This window comes from Podarcis liolepis, assembly GCF_965112155.1.
Source record: "Podarcis liolepis genome assembly, chromosome: 4".
Classification (NCBI taxonomy): domain Eukaryota; kingdom Metazoa; phylum Chordata; class Lepidosauria; order Squamata; family Lacertidae; genus Podarcis; species Podarcis liolepis.
The window spans coordinates 72,805,251-72,817,752 of NC_139558.1; the positions used below are offsets into that span (position 1 = coordinate 72,805,251).

Sequence of the window (12,502 nt, forward strand, 5' to 3'; positions counted from 1 at the left end):
TTAATATTCCAGCAGCACCAACAGCAGTTTTAGCAGTACAAGTAATGTCACTTCGTTCCAAATATATATCAGACCCTCCAAGTGTCCCTGTTTTCCAGGGACATCCTTGATTTATCTGACTCCCAAGCTGTCTGAAGGCAATCCTGTACAGGGAAGGTTATTTAATGTGTAATGTTTTATCATGTTTATATATATGTTGGAAGCTGCCCAGAGTTGCTGGGGCAACCCAGTCAGATGTGTGGGGTATAAATAATAAAATTATCTTTATGGAAGGGTACGTCCCTATTTTCATCGGAGAAATGTCAGAGAGTGTGATATACGTATTGGAGTTATAGCTCACACATCTTGCACCAACCTATCAAATCCCACATAGTAATACTGCAGATAGCAAGAGTTACTACATGGTTGAAATAGTGCAGAATAAGCAGGTGAGATGGAGGAAACCTCAGTACTGTAGACACAACAGTGTATGCTAGTTTATGCTTAGTTCTTTGGAAATATTACAGCTGTAAACTATAGTCTGGGCAGTGAAGGGGCACTTAGAAAAGTGTTGTCTGATGGGCTGTGATCTCCAAGGTTCGTGGGATGACAAGAAACATTAAAACATTATATGTTCCTGGTGGCAACTATGCTTTTCCTCCGCGGTGCCCTAGAGGTCAACTCAACTTCCAGGGCATTAAAGAACATGGCATGCTATGGAAAGGGGAATTGACTCAGGTTTCCCTTCCACCTTTTTAAAAGTGTTGCTAAGTACAAGACCCATGTGCCTCCCTAAGGACTGGAGCATCAGCAAAACATAAAAGAATCTTTTTTAGAAATTCAGAGAGGGTTTTGTATATTATGCATGAAGTGACTCCAACAGCAATAATGAGCTCAGCCATTTATTTCATGATTATCTTTGTTTTGGCAGTGCAAAGAGGCTTTTATTTTCCATCACAGCCAAATTCAGCTCACTCCTAATAGAAAGTGAACATGATTCCAAACAGGCACTAAGGAGTGGATTGAAGGTTAAAATGAGAGATGAAATATGAGGTGCCATTTCAACTTTACAAAGGAGTGCTTTTATTAAAATTGTGTTGTGGTTTTCCTCTCCTTAGGTAATAGAACTTTGTTCAATTCACAGCCTACATCAGATACTGATGCGTCTGGCAAACGAAGGTTCACAGGTATGTCTAAAATAGCTGCAGTAATGTCAGATTGTGAAAATGATATTTAACCATATTATTTTTGCTCATCATCCAAGTTCCCAAATTAAAAGCTCTTTTAATCATTCTCCCTCTCATGAACTTAATCCCTGCAGCTCCTGATGTTCAGTGTGCAGCTTTTTGATGATGACTTATTCAATTTGTATACCTCCCTTTATCAAAAGATCCCAGGGCAGTGTACAACATTAAAACACATTTGTTGTTGTTGTTTAGTCATGTCCGACTCTTCGTGGCCCCATGGACAAGAGCACGCCAGGCACTCCTGTCTTCCACTGCCTCCCGCAGTTTGGTCAAACTCATGCTGGTAGCTTCGAGAACACTGTCCAACCATCTCGTCCTCTGTCGTCCCCTTCTCCTTGTGCCCTCCATCTTTCCCAACATAAGGGTCTTTTCCAGGTAGTCTTCTCTTCTCATGAGGTGGCCAAAGTATTGGAGCCTCAGCTTCAGGGTCTACCCTTCCAGTGAGCACTCAGGGCTGATTTCCTTAAGAATGGATACGTTTGATCTTCTTGCAGTCCATGGGACTCTCAAGAGTCTCCTCCAGCACCATAAAACACATTACAGAACATTAATGATAAAACATAATGAAAAGCCTAATAATAAAATAGTCATCAGAATAACAGTCCTCTCCAAAACACTTTCAAGGGTCTCAGGCTTCTACAAAACTTTTCATGCAACTGATCATCACTTACATAACTATATTTTTTTAAAAAACCAAGAACCTTAAAAATCGATATCAGGAGAGATATCTGACATGCTAACTTACTTTCAGTTTTTTTTATGGAGAAGCATTCAGCTGTGGGCCCTACCACCTGAAAAAGTCCAGTTCTGGCAATTTTACCACCACATTTGCTACTTGGATATTTTTTTTAAAGCACCTTAACACAGATGCTATTTTTCTAGGTGAAGGTGTGTTGTATATAAAGAAACCAGAAGATGTGCCATGCTCCATCACAGACACGCTCCAATACTTTCCAACGGAAGAGGGGGACAGCACAGAGGTACCTACTAGCCCTCCACGAAAGCCTCCTACCAACCTCACTGTGGTAACTGTCGAAGGCTGCCCAACCTTTGTCGTACTGGATTGGGAAAAACCACCAAATGAAACTGTTACAGGTTAGACTTTGGTTCTCTTAAAGTTTAGAGCCTGAACAATATTGCTAGTCTTTCTTTACTAGCCTGCACTTTCCCCCACAGCTATTCTTGCCTGGTTCTAAAAACTAGAGGTGTTACTTAGGCTCCTGAATGACATGTTTATTATTATTATTATTATTATTATTATTATTATTATTATTATTATTATTACTATTTTTATTATTGCTCACCCTGACCTTTCAGTCGGTGAGCCCAAGAGGCTCAGTGGTTTAGACCACAGCGCCATCCACTCCCTTTATTATTATCCTACTCATCTGGCTGGTACACTAACTAATGTCCTTTAGATTGTGCTTTCCATCCCTCGCATATTATGTCAGGATTGTTCGGTTTGGGGGATAATTTGTATTCAATTTTCAAATAAACAGAAACAACAAAGACTAATCAAGACACCATTAACATACAAAGGAGTTAAGAGGGGTGGAGTCTGGAGATCTGCAGTACTGTCCCTAAGATCTTAGTCTCAGATTATGGTTCTGACACCACTTGAATTCCAACCCTGCGTAGGTTCTCCTCCTTGTGCATAGGAAGTGTCAGCAGGAACTCTGGGATTTGTAGTTCTTGCTTGAGGGAATGTGTCACACCAGACACATCTCTCTTTCTCCCAAAGGTCAAGTCACTGAGTTTCCTACACAAGCTCTCATTTGATCTCCCTGTTCTGGGCTGGCACTTTGACATTCCGAATGTTGTTTGCTTTGTTCTATTACTGTTTCTGATTCACTCCAGGAGATTAAAGGAAACAAATGAAACTGACAGGATAACAGCACACAAATCTTCTTCATCATTTCAGAATATAAAGTTGTATCGACTGAAAATGGAAGCCCTGCAGGAAAGGACAAGACTATTATAACGACAAATCAAACTCATTCTACTGTAGAAAACCTGAAACCTAACACGAGGTAATACAATTAGAAAATACTACCATGTGATATATGATGGGGTTCTAAGCACCCAGGAGTTGCTTCTTTGAAGGTGTGCTCTTCCCAAGTCCCACTCTTGACTTCTGCAGTAACTCCCCTTCCTGAATTACTCTCAGAGGGAGGGGAGGGGAGAGAGAATGTGTTTTATAGTTGATGTCTAGCATTTCAACATTATATTTCATAAGATGCAAACAGCCAGTTGTACAAGCAAGCTGACAAGTGTGCATGTTTGTATATATGATTTATGCATTAGACAGGTGCTACTATAGTCACACCTAAGGATGGGGAGAAATTTGATTCAGCTCATGCTTAAAGGCAAACCTACCTCATTCACACTTTCTGAAACAATACACAAACTGAAACACAGCCATCCTTCAAAATTTGCAATGCTCAAAATTTTGCCAAGGAATGTGTACAAAATGCATATATTTGAATAAAGTGTGCACAAAATAGTAAACATAAATGAAAACAGCATTAAAAAGGCATTATAATATAGGGAAATTGCTTAAGCAAAATTGCACATAAAACTATGTATATTGAAATAAATTTGCACTAAAATGCTGCTGAATTTTCACAACACCTTTTGAAAAAGAAGATTTGCAAACTGATGTGGAAATGTGAAACAAGACTGGGAAAATGAGAATCTGAAGGAAACTGAAATTCACAGATTTGCTTATCCCTACTCCCCCCCCCCCCCACCATCTAAGGGCATCTCTAGCTGCAACTGAAGGTTATCTACATAGATGCATCTTCTCGTGTCAGGAAGATATCAGGAACAGCGTCCCAGGCCTTGTTTGTTCATTATGGGCAAGAAATTATTGTCCTAAACATATCTGAGAATTTGCGCTGTAGCCGGAATTGTGAATGCTGCAAATGAAGGCTAAACCCACTAGAAAGACTAAATGAAATAACTTGGATGACTGTTGTGACAGGGCTAGTGGTTGCTTGTAAGCTTGCTGCATATCTCTTTATTGCAGTCTTATGCACACTGAACAAAATTACCACAATGAGGTTTCCTTCCAAGTAACTAAACACAGGATGGCCCTGCTAAAAACATAACTTTGTAGGAACTAGAAGGGTAGAGACATGACATCATGAACTTATTCTTCTGCCCCACAGTGTTGCTTTAAGGGATATTCATACTGTCCATTACCTGTTTAACACAGTCACAGTTTTAAAACTTGCTGACACTTTCTTGCCTTTTGATTTTGTTGGACAGCTGGATTGCTGGAAAATTCCATGTGCTTTTTGCAGACCCGATGCAGGTGTTCCATTCTCTCATAGTAACTCATGTCTGATAATCTGTCCTTTTCATTGGTTATTTTGATTTTGTTTTCCATAGGTGAGGAGTGTTTTGGCTTTTGAACCTGGCGAGCTATCAAAAATAATGTGTGCAGCATTTCAGAGTGGGGAAAAATAACATCTTTAGACTTGACAAAATGCAAGCAGCTAGGAAAATACAAAGCATCTTACCCCATAATTTGGTTCACTCAGCATTCTTCAAATTATTAAATGTTGTTGGAGCGAATAACATTTGGCTGGATCGTCAAGCAAAACAACATTTGTGTATTATGAATCTTCCTACTCAAATGTCTTGATCTTTCAACAGTTGCTTTCATGTGAGGAGTTTAAAGCAAATCACTCACAATAAATAAAAACTCCGCATAGAATAAGTTATGGTTGATCAACTAACAATAATAGTTGGACCACCATTGAATACTATGCACCCATAGCAAGCCGTGACTAGTTGTATACTTTGGCTACAATCCAATACAGACTTTAGCATGTTTGGGTCTGTGTTGGAATGGAACCTATGCTGTTAAATCCAGCTTGGATAATGTTGGCTTAACTAGCATGCAGACTCTCCTCCGGATGAAATAGAAAAAAGTCATTGTTGACATATTATGTTACCGTGGATTCACAGGCTTAGCAGCTATCCAGCTGGAGCCATTGGCTGAGATTTATCCATACTGCCTATACTGCCCCATTATTTTTAGTAGAGTTGTCAAACATACACTTTCCTGTGTGAGGTGATTATGTACTGAGAGGTGTGGCAGGTGTCACTGAATCAGCCACAAGCATCACTGAGCAAACAGGCCAGGTAAAGGAGGGGTCCATGCTCTTACCTACTAGCATCCCAAAGCAGCTGTGGAGGCAAGGGGGCTGGATCAACATCATGCAAACAGCTGCTAGTATCTAGTCAGCAGCACCCAGTGTGATCTGATGATGTCAGAAGTGATGTCTGCACTAGGGATGCCTTTCCAGTTACCAACGATATGCTTGCATAGTGCTTACCCAGACTCCACCACCAATATGTTCAAGAGGTCTTCATGATTACTGTAAGAGCCATTTATTGCTCTCTGTCCCATCATACTGGCCATTGCTGGTGGTTATTCCATGGTTGTCTTCCTCCCACAATGTTTTCTTCAGAAAGATGCCTTTTCATATTCTGAAATCCACAATTTCTTGCCCTTTTCACATTTGAGTTTACTCAGATTATGGGGCTCATGCTTAACTTTTGTTCTTGTTCCTGCAAAGTTCTCCGGATTATGTAGCTTTCAATTATCGCTTTCCTTATGTTTTTGAAAGTAAAGTCTCAGGTTGCTCATATGTTGATGTATATAGTTTTGAATCTCTCTATATGCCATCTCCATTTCACACCTTAGCTAGAATTGGGTCTCTAAAGAAATTTATGTGTGCCTTCTTGAGATATGAAAAATATTTCAAGGTTGTTTAATACAACCTGCCCTCTTCCATTCCAATTAAATTATCCATCTCTGCTATCCATGTCTGGTAAATGGCCAGTTCTGTGTGCCTAAAGATTAAGGGAACATCAATGGAATTGGTCTCACTGAATGCCTACTCAGCCGAACAGCTTTGACACTGAACCGGAAAACAGGTTTCTTGCTTTGGGCCATAGATTAAAAGCTTTAAGATTTAACAATTCACAATTTGTCTATATAATTTGAGCACGAACAATAATAAAAATTAAGGGGGAATGTGTGTGCGTCCTATGGGGCGAGTGCAGGCTTTCGCTGAAGCTTGGAGAGCGAGAGGGGTCGGTGCGCACCGACCCCTCTTGCTCTCCAGGCTTCAGGAAGCTCTGCGCAACCCTTGGGAGACCGGCGCGACTTCACACCGGTCTCCTGAGGGTTGCGCAGAGCTGCCTGCATTCCCGGGCTTCGCTCAGCTCTGCGCAACCCTAGGGAGCCTGGCTCGAAGTCGCGCTGGGCTCCCTAGGGTTGCACAGAGCTGCCTGCATTCCCGGGCTTCGCGGGGGGGGGGGGAATAATTTTTTTTCATTATTTCCCCCCAAAAAAAGCAAGGTGCGCCCTATGGGGTGAAAAATACGGTATTTTTTTCAAAACACAGTACTGTGAGCAGAAGCAATGGAAAGAAGGGAAAGAAGTCTAAAGTTCAAACTTCCTCTAGATCTAAATACTAGTAGGTAAAATGGTGTACAAGCTCAGCAAAGTGGTTAGAAATATTTTCTAGTAACTTTCTGAATATGCCAATAAATCTAAATAAAGAGATTTCATGATAGATGTACCTTTTCTGCTTGAGATTTTAAGCCAGCAACTCAACTGAAAACTGCATATTGAGAGGGTTTTTTATTCCCCTTTTCTATGCACATACATTTCTGCACTGTTGCAAGATCTGGAAAATAGTGCCATTCCTTCTGCTTGCCAAGATTCCATATGGGATAGCAATTTCCTATGGAAAAAGTCTTTACTGCAATACAAATAATGTTCACTTAATCTGTGCGAGAACATTTTTCTTATATGTGATGTGGTGGACTTCTTTGGCATACACTGTTTAGGGGTTCCGTGGCCTTGTAATCTAGCTTGCACTTGAGTGCTGATTGCATATCTGTCTTAGGACTTCAGACAATGTACAACTACAGTGCTTGTCTCAGGAGCTGCATAAACGTAAAGGGACCCCTGACTGTTAGGTCCAGTTGCGGATGACTCTGGGGTTGCGGCGCTCATCTCGCTTTACTGGCCGAGGGAGCCAGCATACAGCTTCCGGGTCATGTGGCCAGCATGACTAAGCTGCTTCTGGTAAACCAGAGCAGCGCACGGAAACGCTGTTTACCTTCCCTCTGGAATGGTACCTATTTATCTACTTGCACTTTGAGGTGCTTTCGAACTGCTAAGTTGGCAGGAGCAGGGACCGAGCAATGGGAGCTCACCCCATCGTGGGGATTTGAACCGCCGACCTTCTAATCGGCAAGCCCTAGGCTCTGTGGTTTAGACCACAGCACCACCCACGTTCCCAAAGAGCTGCATAGACCACACAAAAGAAATGAAGCTAAAAGCTGTTTCTTGGCATTAAAACACTAGATAGTAAACATGTAGAGGACACAGTGCACTGTTTTATGCATCTTTGACATGTTGATTTGGGACCTACACACTTCCACTTTTTACACAGTCATTGTCCCTGATGCCTGTGTTTCCACAGCTTTCTAGTGGTGAAAAAATATGTAATTACATTACAAAATAGATGTAGGTGCATGGTAACTACTATAACACCTAAAGTGGCCCTGAGGCCTGTCACAGAGCCACTTAAACAAGCTTTGAGGGTGAGTTCATTGTGCAAGGAATTCCCCTCAAGAGGAGAGAGAGGACCATATACACTTACCCATATATCTTAAATGTTTTCATGAAAACTTACACATTCAGAGAGGCTTCATACAAAATGAGTTTCTAACACACGTCACTAGGATACAGAAATGTGCTTTCATCCTGTTTCCAAATAATCGCAAGTAACAAATTCATGTGTGTGTTTTGTGTTGTTTGTGTATGCATATACAGCAGGATTGCATTGCAGGGGGTTGGACTAGATGACTCTTGGGATCCCTTCCAACTCTACAATTCTCTGATTCTAGATTACCTTACTGATTGTGGGTCCCAGTAGCATGTATATGGTGCAAAATATGCATGTATGCATTTGGTCCATGTGATTATATATGTGCAACATTCGTGCAATTTTCATTGTAGAAATTATAGCTATGTAGCAAAATCATAGTACAGTGGTACCTTGGGTTACATATGCTTCAGGTTACATACGCTTCAGGTTACAGACTCCGCTAACCCAGAAATAGTAGCTTGGGTTAAGAACTTTGCTTCAGGATGAGAACAGAAATCGTGCTCTGGCGGCGCAGCAGCAGTGGGAGGCCCCATTAGCTAAAGTGGTGCTTCAGGTTAAGAACAGTTTCAGGTTAAGAACAGACCTCAAGAACGAATTAAGTTCTTAACCCAAGGTACCACTGTATTCTTAGGAATACTTACAACAGTCCTTTTAGATAAACCAATGATAAACTTTACCATGCAATGCTTGATGTTTGTAATAAAGAACTGGGTGTATCCCCCCTTCCATTTTCTTCCTAGTTATGAATTTGTTGTGATACCTAGCAACCCCCTTGGTGAAGGACCAAGCACCGAATCAAAGCCATTTAAAACTGAATCAGGTAAGAGTTTTAATAAGTGTACCAATTAGCTACAAGCCTCTCTAGCTCTTTACGCGTTTTAATATCTACCTGCTGTAAGAAAAATCAGCAGATAAAGTGAAAGCTATATGGGAATTATGCATTTACACAAACTTCCTCAAGAATGACGTTTTAATCTGGTACCTGGAAATGTTGTTAATTTTTATTTTATTTTTAAATACAACTCCCTGCCTGGTTTAAAATGCCATTAATTAATTAATTACTCTCAAAATTGCTATGACCTCATTTAAGGCCTTGTTGTTGTTTACAATGTAAAGACACAAAATACAATGTAAAGACACAAAAAATATACCCCCCTGACACATTTAAAAGGTCCTAAAATACATCAAAACATCAGGTAGACAGCACTTTTAAAAGCACAGTATTTGGTATTTCAAAGTAGTCATGAGCAGCTTATTAGTTTAACGTAAGCTCACAAGTGTTCTGTCTTGATTTCAAACCACGTTGCAGTTGTACAGATTACAATTCATGTCAACTGAAGAAGTAAACCCTTTTCCCCAGCATACTTCTGAAATGCTAGAAGTTATTTTGCAGTCTGACCCAGCACTTGTTTTTTCTCCTTAGCGGACCCAAGAGTGACTGAGCCAATTTCAAGTAAGTCCTTTATACATTATAGTATACTCTGGTGAGAGCATTTTTCTGAGGTGAGATAATGTACTGCTGTATGACAGAGTGGATTTGGAAGAGAAAGGCATTTTGCATATGATTTCACAGGGTTTTTTTGGGGGGGGGGGTGTTTTTTTGACCTGCACTGTTTGCAAAGAGTTCCTGCCAGTCTAAATGTTTACCTGAGGCCTGCCCAATCAATTGGAGGTGGCGCTCCACTGGCTCAGAACCAAGGGGCAGAAATGAGCCAGGCACAGCTCATATTTTCTCGGGCCTGTCATTAAATTAAAAGACAGCTCTCTGAAATGAATAGGCTGTTTCTCACTTAATAAGTGATTTAACAGAGCATGCAGCAGTGTCCAGCCACTGCTATAGAAAATCTGCCATCAGCTTCTGCAGCTCTCTGAAAAATGTTGGCTGCCATCAGCTTTATAGTGGGGGACTGTAAGCTCCGTATAAGGTCTTTAACTAGAAGGAAAGGATCTGATACGGTTGAGGTAGGGTAAGTTTCTTAATTCATTTAGGAGATTCATGTTTAATATGGCGTAAAAGGTAGTCTTCCTTTCTGTGGTTCGTCCCCCCCAACAGAATGTGTTTCTCAGCATTTATTTTAGTTACAAAATCCATTTTTACCCCACTTTTCAGCCCCCAAAGGGGCCTCCAATGCAGCTTAGATCATCAATTGAAACAATAATATAATCAAAGCAATAAAGTGAATAGTGCCGGCTATAGCAACAGCAGAAACGCGAACTAGAAAAGCTCAGAACAAACAGTAATTTAAATGCAATAGGGAAGTTACCAGACATTGGTATAAGGAAGGAACCTGCCTGGCTTACTTAGGTACCAAGTTCTGCAATCTCAGTGCTGCATCGCAGAAGACCCTTTCACACATCCCGTATTTCTCTTGCTACAATGTATTAAACCTTTTTATTGGTTGAAACCTAAACTTCAAAGAAATGTACAAATCAGTTGTCCCATCAATTCAGCTGAGCAAATTAGAGCTGTTATTCCTGTCTAACTGGTTACTACGCTTTTGTGCCTGAGTTCTGATCAGAAATTGGTGTAAATATGAGACCTTTTCATAACCTTTTATTTCCTATTTATACCTACTTTCCTTTTTATCTGCTAGTTCTTCTGGTTTATCTTCCAAGTCTTGTTTATTATACTGTTTTGTTTTGTTTTGTTTTGTTTTGTTTTGTTTTGTTATTGTGAGCTGCCTTGAGGCCATTTCATAGTGGAAGACAGGGTAAAAATTAAAAAATGTTCCTATATGTCTCTTTCTTTCACTTCATTCCAATATCTACGCACATATTTTTGAACATAGATTATTTGTTGCTCCCTTACAGTGGGAAAAGATGCCATCTGGACTCAAATCAAATTCAATTCTGATTCCTATTCCGAATGCAAGGGGAAACAGTTTGTCAAGAGGACTTGGTACAAGAAGTTTGTTGGTGTACAGTTGTGCAACTCCCTCCGATACAAAATTTACCTCAGCGATTCACTTACAGGTATGAAATTGAGGGCAGCAGTATGGGATGGTTGGTGCTGTGAGCTGACCAGGGGCATCATGCCATCAGAGCACTTTGTCAATGCTGCCGTCTGGAGAAAAAGCTTCTCTTAACTGCTTTGGGTGGCAATGCTGTGCTCCATCTGCCATGTGGAAGAACACTGGGCAATGACCGACTATGGCTCTCAGTGCTAGCAATGACTCATCTCTGTGCGATCAAAAATCCAGAAGCCATCCCAGCACCAGCTGCATCAGTATGTTGTTTTAAGGATTGAACAGGATGTACAGCATTGTAGGCTAGCTCATCCCCACTTGCTTCATTCAGTGCTTCACTGATGGTAAAGTGGAACAAAGATTCTTGCCTTCAACTTTAAAGGGCATGGAATCTGTAGTCACCTGAAAAGGCTGCTGCCGGCTTAGCAGAGATTGTCACTGACAGGGTACATGCTTGAGATGGCAAATGATCCAGGTAGTGGGCCATATACCCATGGAACAGGCTTCCACAGATGTACGACCAGCTAAATGAGGACCAGCACACACAGATGTGAATGTGCAAAGCTATGTAAAGTAAGTTGCAATTGGGTCGGTTAGCTTTTTGGGGGTGGGGAGCAGCAAATTGGATTTGGCCAAACATGTTTATAGGGCTGTAGGCATGGTCTACTGGTCAGGGACTGGTCAGTTTTATGCACCTGTTGTCAAATTCTTTAGGACGGTCATAACACTCCTCTAATCATTATTTAATGGCATTTGAATTTCACTCATTTTTTAAAAGTGATCTTCATGTTTTCAGGTAAATTTTACGACATAGGAGATCAGAGGGGGCATGGAGAAGATCACTGTCAATTTGTGGACTCGTATTTAGATGGAAAAACAGGGCCACATGTTCAGTCGGATCAACTACCTACCAAAGATGGTATGTTCTAAAGGGTTTGTGTCTTGACTTTTTGGACACTTGACATGGATCCACAGCCAAGCCTGGCTTCCTAAAAGCTTATTTAGGACACACATTTGCAAACTAAAATTTGCTCATGCTTGTCGTTGTCTTGCCCTATGGGCTAGAGAACTTCAGGCCCAGAGGCTGAATGCCTCCAGGCCTCTCTGGTCAGCTCTTCAGATTCTCCTCAGGCCACACTTCCAAGTGGCCTTGCTCTATGCCCTACTTGAATGCTTTTGGCTGGCTGGAATGAATCATTCAACTGTGAAAATGGTTGCCAGATGGAGAAAAGGGATGTATCAATCTCAGACTTTTCCATGGCTAAAACACAAACTACTGCACTAAGAGTCACTCTGCCCACTTTTGTCTGTAGCTGTACCCATGTTTGCCTCTGGCCCTAATCACCATGGACATGCGGTTTCCCCCAAAGGTATAAGGGAATGTGCCCCACAGGTGGAAAAAGTCCACTACCCTTGCTTTACACTTTTAAATGTGCACTTTAAAAATCTTAGGTGTGGTGTGGTGTTGTTGTTGTTGTTTAGTCGTGTCCGACCAGAGCACGCCAGGCACTCCTGTCTTCCACTGCCTCCTGCAGTTTGATCAGACTCATGTTGGTAGCTTCGAGAACACTGTCCAACCATCTCGTCCTCTGTCGTCCCCTTCTCCTTG

At 41.2% G+C, this 12,502-nt stretch overlaps 1 protein-coding gene across 22 annotated transcripts in view; it reads left to right on the forward strand.

Annotated features, from left to right (window-relative positions):
• The window catches only part of ABI3BP (ABI family member 3 binding protein), a 128,461-nt gene that overhangs the window by 113,514 nt on the left and 2,445 nt on the right, over positions 1-12,502 (forward strand). For all 22 annotated transcript variants that reach the window (XM_083500748.1, XM_083500749.1, XM_083500750.1 and 19 more), the window contains 7 exons: positions 1,098-1,166; positions 2,109-2,321; positions 3,148-3,256; positions 8,668-8,747; positions 9,351-9,380; positions 10,739-10,900; positions 11,690-11,812. In XM_083500748.1, coding sequence (XP_083356874.1) covers positions 1,098-1,166; positions 2,109-2,321; positions 3,148-3,256; positions 8,668-8,747; positions 9,351-9,380; positions 10,739-10,900; positions 11,690-11,812 — 786 coding nt within the window. The remainder of the gene's footprint in view (positions 1-1,097; positions 1,167-2,108; positions 2,322-3,147; positions 3,257-8,667; positions 8,748-9,350; positions 9,381-10,738; positions 10,901-11,689; positions 11,813-12,502) is intronic.